Source organism: Chlorocebus sabaeus, chromosome 25 (assembly GCF_047675955.1).
Source record: "Chlorocebus sabaeus isolate Y175 chromosome 25, mChlSab1.0.hap1, whole genome shotgun sequence".
Taxonomy (NCBI): Eukaryota; Metazoa; Chordata; class Mammalia; order Primates; family Cercopithecidae; genus Chlorocebus; species Chlorocebus sabaeus.
Genome location: NC_132928.1, coordinates 1,707,053 through 1,720,450, shown reverse-complemented (window position 1 = coordinate 1,720,450; position 13,398 = coordinate 1,707,053). Strand labels below are relative to the sequence as shown.

The following is a 13,398-nucleotide window of genomic DNA, read 5'->3' as shown; positions in this document are numbered from 1 at the left end:
GGATACCAAAGAAAGAAGTGCTAAATGCATGGTGAGCCCAGGGTGGTTTTTTTGTGGGGGAGGGTGGGGAGACAGGGTGTGCAGTGGCGCCATCACAGCTTACGGCAGCCTCCACCTCCTGGGCTTGACTAATTCTCCTGCTTCAGCCTCCCAAGTAGCTGGGACTACAGGCATGAGCCACTATGCCCAGCTTAGTTTTCTGGGGTTTGTTTTTGTTTTTGTTTTTTGTTTTTTGTTTTTTTGTAGAGACAGGGTCTCTGTGTTGCCCAAACCAGTGTCGAACTTTTGGGCTCAAGCGATCCTCCTGCCTTGGCCTCCCTTAGTGCTGGGATTACAGGTGTGAGCCACTGCGCCAGGCCCTGCCTAGAACTTTTGTTTGGGGAACTTTCATATAGAGTGGGCTGCAGCAGTCCTCGAGATGGGCAGTAAGGGAAAAGGGATGTCCTGCCTAGGTATGTCTCTTGGAAGAGGGTTGGGTTATGCAGTTTATAGGAAGGTTTCAGGAATTTGGCTCAGGGCCAAGGTCATTTTCTTTGTAGTAAACCTAGATACTTTCTTCCATGCCTGGAAATGTTCAAGGCCCTGGATTGGGTTGAAGCCTGGTGGGGAAAACCTGTGGTTGGGGCACAGAGGGGTCAGGGTACTCTGTGATTTTCAGCCAGGACACAGAAGTGGGGGCCAAGGGGGACCCTATGTGATGTATGTCTTGGTGTGCTGGAGAAATCAGCTCAGACCTACCCACATGGGTGCAGAAGGGAAGATAGCAGATTTATTGCCCGCGAAGCCTGGCAGGCTGTGTGCGCATAGGCGCTCTGTGAGAGAGTGCAGAGTCTGGGCAGCATTTCCCAGGCATCTTGACAGGGAGACGGAAGGAGGAGCAGTTAGAACCGCTCATCTCTCGCAGAGAAATGAGAGGCAGCTTGTGCTGGTTTGCACACAGTGAGAGGCCTTTGAGTTAGGTTTGGAGGTCTGATGACAGTCTAGGGGCCATCAGACCATGACTGTGTCTTGTAAAATGTGGACACTGGGCTGTCTCATTCCAGACCAAACAGAGGCATCCTAAGGGAGAGGGGGCACCTGCCTTCCCTTTATGAAGCAATGGAAATGTTTTATTTACCCTTATGAGCGGGGATACGGGAGGTTCTAGGAGTGCTGGGGCTTTGAGCCTTGCTGGAAGACTCTTTCCAAGGGGTGTGAGGTTTACCCAGGAGAACAGGGAGGAGCAGAAGAGGGAGGATCAAGGTCTGAGGAGTTGGAGGGAGGACTAGGAGGAAAGTGAGTTTTGGGAGTCTGAGTCCAGGTAAAGGTGGGATATGGGGGCAGGGACAGGAGGTGGAGAGTTGTTTTGGTTATTGTGTGATTCAATGTGTGCTATGGTCCCTTCCTGGTCAGCCCCACTGTGACTTGTGTGGTCACGGTATGCAATCGTTTATTGGTTTTTTTTTTTTACACTAGAGAATCAGAATGTCTGGAGAAGTTACAGTGCGGAGAAAGAATCACCTCCAGTTCCATCCAGAGACAGTGGGTTTTTTCGCTTTGTTTGTTTGTTTGTATTTTGAGACGGCGTCTTACTCTGTCGCCCAGGCTGGAGTGCAATGGCACGATTTTGGCTCACTGCAACCTCCGCCTCCCAGGTTCAAGTGATTCTCCTGCCTCAGCCTCCTGAGTAGCAGGGATTACAGGCGCGTACCACCACGCCTGGCTAGTTTTTGTATTTTTAGTAGAGACAGGTTTCACCATGTTGGTCAGGCTGGTCTCAAACTCCTGACCTCGTGATCTGCCCGACTTGGCCTCCCAAAGTGCTGGCATTACAGGCATGAGCCACCACGCCTGACTGAGATGACTGGTTTTTATTTCCTGGTGCAGAGCCAGCTTTTCCACATTCCTTCACATTCATTCATTCCTTCATTCTCGCTCTCTGCTCTTCTGTCCCCCCGGTCCTTGCCTATACGTTCACGCACATGTGCACACACACACACACACATACACAGAGTCTCTTTCTCCATTGTGTATAATATACATATGTAAACTTTTGCTGCTTTTAGCCTTTTGTTTTTTACTTGACAATATGCTGTAGCATCTTGCCACATATTGACCTCAATATTGACAATTAAACTGACCTTAATCGACCTTGGTCCCTGGTCCGCAGGGTGCCCCATGAGGTCAGTGTCACTGCTGTATACACAGGAGGCCTGGAGTGTTATCAGCTCTCATGGAACTGGAACACAGGCTTGTGTCACCCAGAGCCCCCTAGGTCAGCCCTGGGATCGCTTGGGAATGGCAAGAAATCCACATTCTTGGGCCCCACACAGTACTCCATTAGGATGTTTTTATTGTTTTTGTTTTAAGACAGGGTCTTCCGTTGTCACTCAGGCTGGAGTGCAGTAGTACAGTCTTGGCTCACTGCAACTTCTGCCTTCTGGGCGGAAGTGATCCTCCCACCTCAGCCTCCCAGAGTGCTGAAATTACAGGTGTGAGCCACTGTGCCTGGCCAGGACGGGTTTTAAGTCAGCACTTTGGAGAAAATGCAGTACGCTTTGTGCCGAATGTGTGCTCCTCTGTCACTGTGTTGAATGCAAACAGCTCCAGTGAGCGTATCTGCACCTTATGGCTAGGGTTGGGAACCTCTGAGGGAGTGGAAAGAGGGTCTGGGGAGCAGGGGAGGGGAGCCTGGAAAGATTGGCTGCACCCTACCGCCCCTGTGGGCACACACAGCCACCACTGTTCTCACTGAGCTTCTTGGTCGCGAGTTAGTGGAAAGTGTGCAAGATGTTTGTTCTGTGACTGTGGAAATTAACTAAAAATAGGTTGTTTACTGGGTACTGAGCCTCACTCAGGGGATCCTTGAGTGATGGAAATGCTGAAAGAGACCCATTGTACAGATTGTCCTGCGTGCTGAGCCATCCCTGTGCTGCAGACTTCCTCCTCCAGAGCGTCACTTGTGTGGCTTGGCTGCAGACACCTTTGGGCCCCTGGCCATGACCTCCCTCAAGGATTCAGCTGTGTGTTCTCAGGGTCAGCATGGGTCCCCAGGCCCATACCTGCACTGGAGGAGGCAGGTTGCAGATTGCAGCAGGCGGGGACACCGTGAGGGCTCCAGGACTTAGACTAATTGCAGAACTGTGTGGTACAGGAGGGCATTGGCACAGCCCTGTTTCCATGTGGTGTGGTTGTGGTCAACTCAGCACAAATTCACTGGGTGCCTATGGTGTACAGCGGGCCTTGCGGCCCTCCCATGACAGTTGCCTTCTCTAGTGTGACAGTCATGAAAGCACCAGCTCTCGAGTTTTGCTTGGGCCGTGGTTGGTGACAGTGCCTTAGGAGGGTGAGGAAGCCCTCTGAACAGAGACCTGAGGAGTGGAGCCACCAATGAGACTTCCTGGCATGGAAAGGCTGCTGAGGGCAGGGGAAGGCCAGGGCGGGGAGGCCACACGTCCCGCAGAGCCCAGGAGGCTGCGGTGAGGAGCTTGGATCCCATTCCAAGTACACAGGGAAGGGCTTTGGGCAGAGAAGTGACATATTCTAATTCTGTTCAATGACTGTCTCATTGACTGCTGGAGGGGGAGTGGGTGATGGGGACAGCATGAGGTCAGGAGGTTGCTTGAGAGGTTGTCCAGGTGTGGAGAGAGGGAGGACTGCCTTGGATGGTAGAACTATGGAAAGTAACTAAAAGTAGATTGTTTCCTGGATATTGAGTATCACTCAGGGGTCACACATATGATGGAAAGACTGAAAGAGACCCATTGTACAGATTGCAGTGTGTGATGAGTGAGTCCGTGTGACTACGACTCCTTCCCCAAGTGTGTTGCTTGTGCTGGTTGGCCCAGACAATACCTGTGCCAGGTCAGTGGTGTGGTCTTGGGGTGGAAGGCGGGGACACAGCTGCCAGGACATGCTCATGGTATGTTTGTGAGGGGGAGGAAGAGAGGAGTCAGAAGTCCTGGGCCCGTGGTGCCTTTACTGAAAGAGGAACCGACTCTGGTGCTGCTACACTGGGGTGCCCATTAGGGGTGGGAGGAGATGCCCAGCAGGTGATACGGGAGGAGCTGAAGGAGGGGCTGTGAAGTTGGGGTACCCATTAGGGGTGGGGGCAAATGCCCAGTGGGTGATAGGGGAGGGCCTGTGAAGTTGGATTGCCCGTTGGGGTTGGGGCAGATCAGCGAGTGATCAGAGGTCCAAGTTTGAAGCGTGAGGGAGTCTGGCTGGAGTGGGTGTTTGGGAGGTAGCGGCTTGTGGGTGATGTTGAGTTTCTGGCCTGTGTTGTCTCACCTGGAAAAAGAGGGTGCAAGGAGGAGAGGTTGTGCCCTGTGCAGTCAGGTACATGAGGAGGCCAAGGCCAAGGAGAGTGGATGCAGGCGCTCATGGAAGTAGGGTTGGAGACCTGGAGAGGGTAGTGGCCAGGGAGCCAGGGTTCAGTGACTCTCAGCAAGGCCCCTCAGCTCAGGGACCAGGTCCAGCTACCACATTTTTGTAAGTGAGGTCCCGTGGGGCAGCACACTCTGTGTTGGTGTCTTGTGTGTGGCCACTTTCATTCCACCCTAGCAGAGCTGTGTAGTTGTAACGGAGACCATGCATGGTCCTTCACGGAGAGTGCAGTGCCTGGCATGGGAGGGCTGGAGAGGTCTTGGGGCTGAAAGAGAGAGGGTGGGATCAGGGCCCCAGGAGGAGGGTCTGGCCTTGGAGGTGAACAGGGACCATGTTCTCCCATGGCCTCTGTGTGGGGCCAGGCGTGTCGTCGGGTAGGGGAATGGCTGGCCAGCGTGGGGGTCGTGTCCAAGATTGGGCTGTTTCTCATGTTCCGTGGGGTGTCCTCACTTCTGTCCTTGCACTGCATCTCCGTTGGCTAAGGTTTTCTGGGAATGAAGCCCTGGAAACCTGCAATTGGAAAAGCATGGCTACAAGTTTCTCTTCTGGCTTCTTCCTGGGTTGTTGTCAAACTTGAATACTTTCCTTGTATTTATTGTTTAAAATGTGATAATGAGAAGAGCCTTGGTTGTTCATGTCCTAGTTGTTTGGTCTTTTTTCCCTTCTTTCTTTTTTTTCTTTTTTTAAAGAGACGGAATTTCACTCTATTGCCCAGGCTGGAGTGCAGTGGTGCAATCACGACTCACCGACTCACCACAGCCTGGACCTCCCAGGCTCAAGTGATCCTCCTACCTCAGCCTCCTGAGTAGCTGGGACCACAGGTGCACACCAGCATGCCCAGCTTTCTTTTTGAATTTGAAACATTTTAGAGCTGGTGACCTTAGGTCTTCTGGTTATTTTAACAGTGGGTAAACAGGTCCAGAAGGTGAGGTGATGTTTCCAGAGCTGTAAACTGTGCTGCAATACCAGTAACAGGATTTCTCCAGGAAGTTTGTGCATAATTTCCCTCCACACTCCTGGAATACCTCCCAACCATGCCTGCTTAGCAATGGTTAGCACACGTTCGCTGTCCATGCCGTGTCTAGCTCTTTGTATGGAGGTGGTGGTGGTGAGGTGTGGTCCCTCCCCTCAAAGGCCAGGTATGGCTGAGGTCTGGGCAGTCTCTTCAGCCAGGAGCACAGGCACAGCAACTCCAGGGCTGAGCAGGGAGGGCCACGGCCCCTCCTGTGGGTACTGGCTTGCCTGACTTTGAGGACCATGACTGAGTTGGTATAGTTTATCCTCCTCCGAATTCTGAGAAGCAGACATCTTTGTGTACCCATAGTCCAGAACCTGCTGGGTGACCCTGCAGCTGCTGTGGCAGAACAGCATCATGGGTCCTGTGTGTGGCCTGCCGGGCCCTTGCCATGGCCCTGTTGGGGAACAGGTGGCCCTGGAGGGAGTGGGTGCTGTGTATGGCCCATTGGGCCCTTGCTGTGACCCGGGGGGTGCTGGGGTGTAGCTAGGTTGGCCATGGTACTGAAGGTCTTGGCGCCTTCTTCTGTGTCTCCTGAGGGGCCATGTGGGGTGCTCAGGTTAGTGTTCCCCTGTTGCAGAAGAAGGTGCAGTGAGATACCTGCTGCCTAGGGCTCCCTCTGGCCTCCACCTGGTGGTGACAGATGGTATCACCTAGGAAGAGCAGCTCTGGCCCACCTGTGGATCTGCTTGGCCTTGGTATGTGCCAGACACTGGTGTGCCAGGCCCTTGGTGTGTGCTGTAAGCCCACCTGTCAGGCCCTCCCCAGAGGAAGAGGCCAGTCTTAAATCTCCCAGAGCCTTCCTGGGCAGGGAGAGTTCGAGGTGCTTTGTGTGTGTTGATGTTGGGATTCCCTGCAGTCTGGCTGAGACAGGTTCTCACAAGGTCTCCCGTGGGCCTCGACCTCCCGTGGGCTCCAGCCTCCCTGAGCCCCGGCTCTCCTCTGTGACTGGGTGCTGTGGTCACTGCTAGCCTTGGCCCGTTGCTATCCCTGCGTTGCGTGTTCCTCGAGACTGCAGAAGCCTCCCCTTCCCAGCAGTCCCAGGCCTTGCAGCGTCTTCCAGAAGGTTCTCTGGCACCTGCTCCCTTCACTGCTCAGTGGCAGTCAGAGGCCGTGTCATCATTGCGGGCCTTTGAATGTCTCTATCTGTCTGCTCCCCTGGACCTCCCTTGGTGCCTGGACTGTGTCCTGTGCCTCCTTAAGAGCTGCTTTCTTGGAGCTGGGAGACATGGTCAGCCAAGGTGCCCTGGGTTCCTCGAGCTTTCATTATGATAAGCTGCCTACAGGGTCACTCAAACCCTGACATTTTTGTTATTTCTAAGTCTCGTATCTTATTTTGTGTTGATGATAGAATTCTGTTACTTAATATAGCAGCTTCCTTTTTGGCTTCTCCTAATTTCAGATATAGTCAACCCTCAGTACCTGTGGTTTGGTCCCAGGACCTCCTGCAGATGCCCAAGTCCCTGGGGTGAAGTGGTGTGGTATCACGTGTCCCCTCTGCACATCCTGCCGTCAGCCTTATGTCATCTCTGTCACTTACAAGCCTGCCATGGTGGCATACTGTGGGGGTAGTTGGTGCTGTGTTGCTTAGGGAATAAAGATAGGAAAAACAGTCCGTGCATGTTCAGTGCAGGGACAGCTCTTTTTCTGAGTATTTTTTGACCTGTGGGTTGCTGAATACACGGATGTGGAGCCCAAGGATGTGGCGGGCTGGCTATACTGGTGATTAGTGATTAGTTCACACGACCGATGAGAGCTGGCAATCTGTACTAATGTACAGAGTGGACACCGACAGCTGATTGGCATGTATGCGTGTCTGGGAAATTCAATCCTGACCTTTCTACAGAGATATAAGAGGAGTACTGGGAGGTATTTGTGGAACACTTGAGCCACATCAGTGTAGAAGTTAGATTCATTGTGCTGTGAAGGAGTTGGGTCATTTCACTTTAATGTGACACCTTACTTTTGTATATATTGAGCACACTGTGAGTGAAGTTTCTTCCTCCTCTCTTCCCCTTCTCCCTCTCTCCCCCTCTTCTCCTTCCTCCTCATCCTTCTGTGTGTGAGTTTTTGTGGTTAGGTGTTGTCTGTGGCCAGCTCTGTTCAGATACTAAAAACAGAGAGACCAATGGCAGATCCTGGGTGTGGCAACGCCCTGGCAGTCATGAAACGGGTGGATTCAAGACAATGGCAGGCTCTAGGCACTCCTGCCTGCCAGGCCAAGCCAGTGCTTGTGGGTGCTCCTGGGTGCTCACAGGAATAGTCCTGCCTCAGGGAGTGGCTATGCTGTGCCGAGCACCTGAGAGTGCCCTGCCTGACCTCATGAGGCTGTGGGGCCACACAACTGTCAGCCCTGCTCAGGGATAGGGGCAGGAGGGAGGGGCTCACTCACTTGCCTGAGCCCGCAGACTCGGGTGGAGCTGGTTGCCCTGACTGCACCTGTGTTGCTGGTGAGAGGAAGCGTGCCAGGATCTGTGTGGCCTGTGCTCTTCTCCCTGGGCTTTTGCGTGAGGCAGTGGTTTCAGATGCTCTTGGAATTGTAGCACCCAGCTGAAATTAGTTCTGGTACCCCCGTCATGCATGCGTTTATTAATTTTAATGTGATTTTCTGTTGTTTGTTATAAACATCCAATAAGCCTTTTATTGAACCATTATGTACAGAAATACCAACGAATCAAAACAGAGCCTGCAAAATCACAAGTGCACCCAGGGCACGGGGTGGACAGAAGCAGCCCCATAGAGGCCCCTGCAGGGCCTTCCCTTCTCCCCAGGTGCAGCCATCTTCCTGACCTCCTAATGTTGAACTTTTCATATGCTTACTTTCCAAATGAAATAAAATTTGTACAAAGTCTTGATGTCCCCGAATAGAAACATCTTAGGGTGTTGTGAGCTGAGAGTGGGTGTGTGGCATTTGCTGCCTAAATATTTAGTGGCATCAGAGAGCAGTCTGGTGTGAAGGACCCACACCCTGGAGCAGAGTGGCCTTGCAGATGTCATACACATCACCCAGGGGCTGCAGTGGGTCTGAGATGGCTTCCACCTTCCTGTAGGGGGCCCCAGCCTTCATGGTCTCGGCCATCTCAGCACAGTGGGCTTCCTGTCTGCCTGGATCCCAGGTGGATGCTACACACGTGGTAGATCTGCGTCCCAGCTGGAGAGCCCCGGGTTCAGGAAATCCCTCATGCTGTAATGGGCATGTCCGCAAGGCAAGCCTGCTTACCTCTGCCCCGAGAGGAGACGGCATCTTTAGTACCCAAGTCGCATCCTCTCTCTGGCCAAGAGGGAGAAACCAGTCACGGCCCCAGGCTGCTTGCCACGCAGGCATTCTGGAAAACAATCTGGGCCGAGGCTGCCATGGACACACAGGGATGTAAGGAGAGCTGCATCCCATCCACATCCACCCAGTCTCATCCTGTCTAGGCTTCCAGCAGGATTTCTCATTGATTAGCCTGATTGGGACCGAATCTGTCTGGTCACAGGGCATTCAGTCAAGGCCACCCCCTCAGCCATGTCCCAGGGGCCCAGCTGCACAGACATCTTAAAGCCCCAAACATCCATCCCATTCACTCAGTGACGGGCTGTTGCTGAGGAGGGTAATGAATGAAGTGGGGCCCTTCTCCCTCACAACTTCCAACCAGATGAGCAGGCAGCACTCTCCATGTGCTGAGTGCCATGCCCTGGAGGGAGGGTGGATGTGGGAGAAGCTGGGTGGGGGCTCTGCCTGTGGCCACATGGGCAAGCTGTGGACTGGGGAGACTAGCCAGGCAGCCACCACAGTCCAGCCACACCTCCTTCCCTGCAGTGGTTGCGCACCCTGTGGTCTGCGTGTGACAGCATATTGTGTGTTCTCAGATGGCTGCGTCCTCATATATCCTATAGTTAGGGTCCGATTTGATGCAGTCTCTTCAAATGCAGGTGTGGCTTTTCAGTGTGTCTTATCTAGTCTTGTGTTGGGGACATGGTGTCTAGGGCAGCAGTTGCTTGAAAGACCTGGCTCTTGAGAGTGTAAACTGCATGAGCTGCAGGAACCAGGGACCAGATCAGGGTTGGTGGTGCCCAGCAGGGCATTTGGCACACAGTGGGACTCATGAACATGCTGCCAGAAAGTGGAGGACCCCACAGCCTCCAGCCGTGCTGTGGAAAGCCCACACTTTTTGATGTCTGGGGGAATTACACTGGCTAGCTGTCCCGTTTGTATAAGTAAAGTCATGTTACAGTGAAATTCTGTGAGAGAAGTGGGAGAAATGCCACTCTACCCTTGGACCCCTCTCTGCTGTCAGAACCTTGGCTAGGCATCCCCAGCCTGGCTCTGACCCTGGCAGAGTCCTGCACTAGTGCCTGGATCTCGCACAAGGCCCTCGTATGAACTTGCACAAGGTCCTTAACCTTACATTATCTGTACGATGAGAGAGTTGGGCTGCATGTTCCATGAGGGTTCGTTCACATCTATCATCCAAGACTTTCCAAACTGTACTGATAAATGTAGATGTGAAAACATGGTAGGACACCTTCATTGCTTGCAGCTATGTAAAACTATATACATACAATAAGTTAGTACACGTATGTGTTACTACTCAGTTCTGTAGAACGCTGTAAGGTTAGCTGGGGTTATGAGAAGGGAAAACACTTGTCTGCAGGATTGTTTTCTCTATGCAATGAAGTTGATGAATGGAAGTTTCTGAAGGGGAATGTGCATCTAAAGGGAACATCACGGCCAAAAGACGGTGCTCCTTAGAACGGTCTGAGAGTGCATCCTGGGACTGAGGTCTAAGGCCCAGGGCCCTGGCGAAGTCTCCAGTAATGTCCTCCTCAGGTCTCGTCCAGCAGTGGACACTGATCCAAGCAGTGTGGCTTTGCTGGGTGCAGGGGCATAGAGTGTGGTGAGGGAGATGACAGTATGAACCCTCTGCCTGGGGGATGGGCATGAGTCTGGGACTCAGGGGTCCTGGTTCCAAACCAGCCCTCCTGCTCTGGCTGCTCCTCCTTCACCTGCTGAGAGGGTACAAGGGCTTTGTCCTGCAGCCATAGGTGGATAGAGAGTCAGCCATGTGCTGGAGCCTGTGTGAGCCCAGAGCTGCAGGGGAGGTGGCATCCTTTCATGGTTGCTTGTGTCTCCAGTCCACGGGTGATGGCACAGTGTTACTGTCTCTTCTCCTTCAGAGGCAGAAGAGGCCTGGACCTTGGCGCAGACAGACCCAGGAACAGATGAGCAGGGACATCTGCATCCACGCCTGGCCATGCACCTACTACCTGGAGCCCGAGAGGCGATGGGTTGCTGGACAACTGTCCTTAACCTTGCTGTCGCTCAGGTTCATGACTGACAGCACTGGAGAGATTCTAGTCAGCTTCCCCCTCTCCAGCATAGTTGAGATCAAGAAGGAGACTTCTCATTTTATCTTCAGCTCCATCACCATCCTGGAGAAGGGCCATGCCAAGCACTGGTTCAGCTCCCTGCGGCCAAGTCGAAATGTGGTCTTCAGCATCATTGAGCATTTCTGGAGGGAGCTGCTGCTGTCTCAGCCTGGAGCTGTGGCAGACGTGTCTGGCCCCAGGACCCGGGGCAAGGAGCTGACGGGACTCATGGCTGGATCCCAGAAACGCCTGGAGGACACGGCGAGGGTCCTGCACCACCAGGGCCAGCAGCTGGACAGCGTCATGAGAGGCCTGGACAAGATGGAGTCAGACCTAGAGGTGGCGGACAGGTGGGCTTGCTGTGTACACTTTGCAGGGCACACACAGAGTAAGATGCACGTGTGCGGAGGCTCATTGTGCCAGGCACCGTTCCAGGCCACTGCACCATATTTGCCCACATCCAGCATTCTGAGATCATGGCTGTGCACCTGCTGTACATGCTTAGTGGGTACACACAGTAAGATCCAGCACTCGGAGACCGAGGCTGTGAATACACTGTGTGCTCTGCTGGAAACACACAGTGAGATCCGAGTGAGTGCTGGCTCACTGGGTGCCTGGCACCACTGCTCTCCACCGCACCATGCTGAGTCCACACCCAGCAAGCAGAGACTGTGCTGTGACCTCCTGTGTACACTCCTGTTTCTGGCTTCTATGTGGTGATGGGGATAGGCCCTGGCCTCTGAGGTCACAGAGGGTGGAGTGAGGTCTATCTTGATGATGGCCTCTGTTAGTGAGGTGTCCCCTGTCAGTGTCTGTGGCTCCTATGTGGTAATGGGGATGGGCCCTGGCCTCTGAGGTCACAGAGGGTGGATTGAGGTCTGTCTTGGTGACAGTCTCTGTGAGTGAGGTGTCTCCTGTCAGCATCTGCCATTTGTTCATGAGCTATGTTCTCCTGTTATGTTTCTTAGTATGAAAATCCTAGTGTATGTCCAGAAAATTTTTTCAGTTTGTTTAAGAATGCCTTTCTTTTTCCAAGTCCCATTTTTGCTTTCTGAGTCCTGCTGTCTTCTGTTTGGGTACTCATTTCTTATTTGGCTTTCTTTTAGTGTTGCTATTCTAGTGTATGTTTCTGGTTTTTATCTTCCTACCATTTTTCATTTGTACTTGTAATTTCTTAGAACTCTTTCGTGTTCCTCCAGTTTCCTGGAAAAACCTTTGGGTCTTACATCATGGCCTGAGCATCTTCTCTGTTTGGATATTATTAATAGTCTTGTTTTGCTTATGGTTTCTGGGTTTTCAAGGTGCTTGTTTATTGCCTGTCTTTTTTGTCACGGTCATTTTTCCTGAGATGGTGTGTGTGGGGCTGAGGTATCAGCCCCGGCCCCTTTACTGGGACCCTCAGTTCCTCGTCCTGGGGTCTCCTGTCTGGAGCATGAGTCTTGGAGGGCTGCTTTCTGGCTCAGGTAGAAGGTTCACTCCCTCTGCCCTCAGGTTCCGTCCAGTCCCTCTTCTAGGATCCAGGGGTGCCCACTTGGGTGGGTCCATCTGGGAGCCGAGGGTCTCCCAGTGCAGTGCCACATGGACTTCTGCCTGCGTGTTCCCGGTTCTTCCTGCCCGTGCTGGGAGGGTGCTGGTACTCCTTCCTTGTCACCCCATGGGGCTCTGGCATCCTAATTGCGTCATCTCTTAGCATCCCACTGCTGGCATACTGTCCGCTTTCCTGGATTTGCCAGTCTGCCCCCTTTTCAGTGTCAGGGTGCCACTGTGTTTGTCTGTTTCCTTTGTCTTTGGAGAAGTGTGTGTTGAGTTTGCCGTCCTCTGTTGCTCTCTGCCCCTTTTTTAAGGACACGTCTTTGAGAGCACGTGTGTATGTGCGCGCGCGCGCGCGTCTGTGTGTGTATCATCTGTGTGTGTCTGTGTGTTGTCTGTGTGTTTGTGTCTGTGTGTGTCATCTGTGTGTGTGTGTTTCAGTACACATAGCTCAGGTTTTTAAATGTTTTCAATTATTTTTATTATTTCTTGAAAAGTCATTTTGAAGCGTGTTGTTTCTCGTTTTGTGATTATTTGGAGGAAAGTGAGAACTTCCTCCCAGCACCCACAGCTGCAGTGGGCAGAACCTCTGCGTCCCTGGAACCCCGCCTCAGCATTGGCCACTGTCCTTCAGCCCTAAGGTAGGGTTGTATTGGTGCATCAGTATAGCATGCGGGTTAGTTGGACTGAGGTCACATCTTCTACTTGACTAAGAGGAGATCCTTTCAGTCAAAGCTTTGCTGGCACAAGACTGGAGCCGGAAGATGACAGAGCCCCCGACAGTCCCAGCTCCTCTGTGTAGCTGGCAGGTGTGTGTTCTGCCCTGGCCAGAGTCTGCAGGGGGCCAGCAGCTAGAGCCCCAGGGACAGTCATAGGCCCAAGGCCATGACTCTGTTGCTCGGATCAGTTCTTGTTCTTTTAAGGTCTTCAGCAGGTTGCACGGGGCCTGCCCACATTACAGGCCCAGCTGCTTTCCTGGGAGTCCACCAATTTCTATTTAATCTCATAGACACACACACCATCACAGACACGTGCAGAGTAGTGCTTGACGACTGGGCCTCGTGGCCCTGCTATGTGGACACTAATGTGACCATCCCGGCCTCCTGGTGTGGTCCCTGCCCTGGTGAGCTGGGACC

At 52.9% G+C, this 13,398-nt stretch overlaps 1 protein-coding gene across 3 annotated transcripts in view; it reads left to right on the top strand.

The window, feature by feature from the left end:
- The window catches only part of SNAP47 (synaptosome associated protein 47), a 44,767-nt gene that overhangs the window by 1,046 nt on the left and 30,323 nt on the right, over positions 1-13,398 (top strand). The window contains exons 2-3 of one of the 3 annotated variants that reach the window (XM_037985480.2): positions 1,456-1,521; positions 10,541-11,082. In XM_037985480.2, the coding sequence (XP_037841408.1) occupies positions 1,465-1,521; positions 10,541-11,082 (599 nt within the window). In that variant the 5' untranslated portion in view covers positions 1,456-1,464. The remainder of the gene's footprint in view (positions 1-1,455; positions 1,522-10,540; positions 11,083-13,398) is intronic. The other 2 variants (XM_007988221.3, XM_037985481.2) reach the window with 2 other exon arrangements.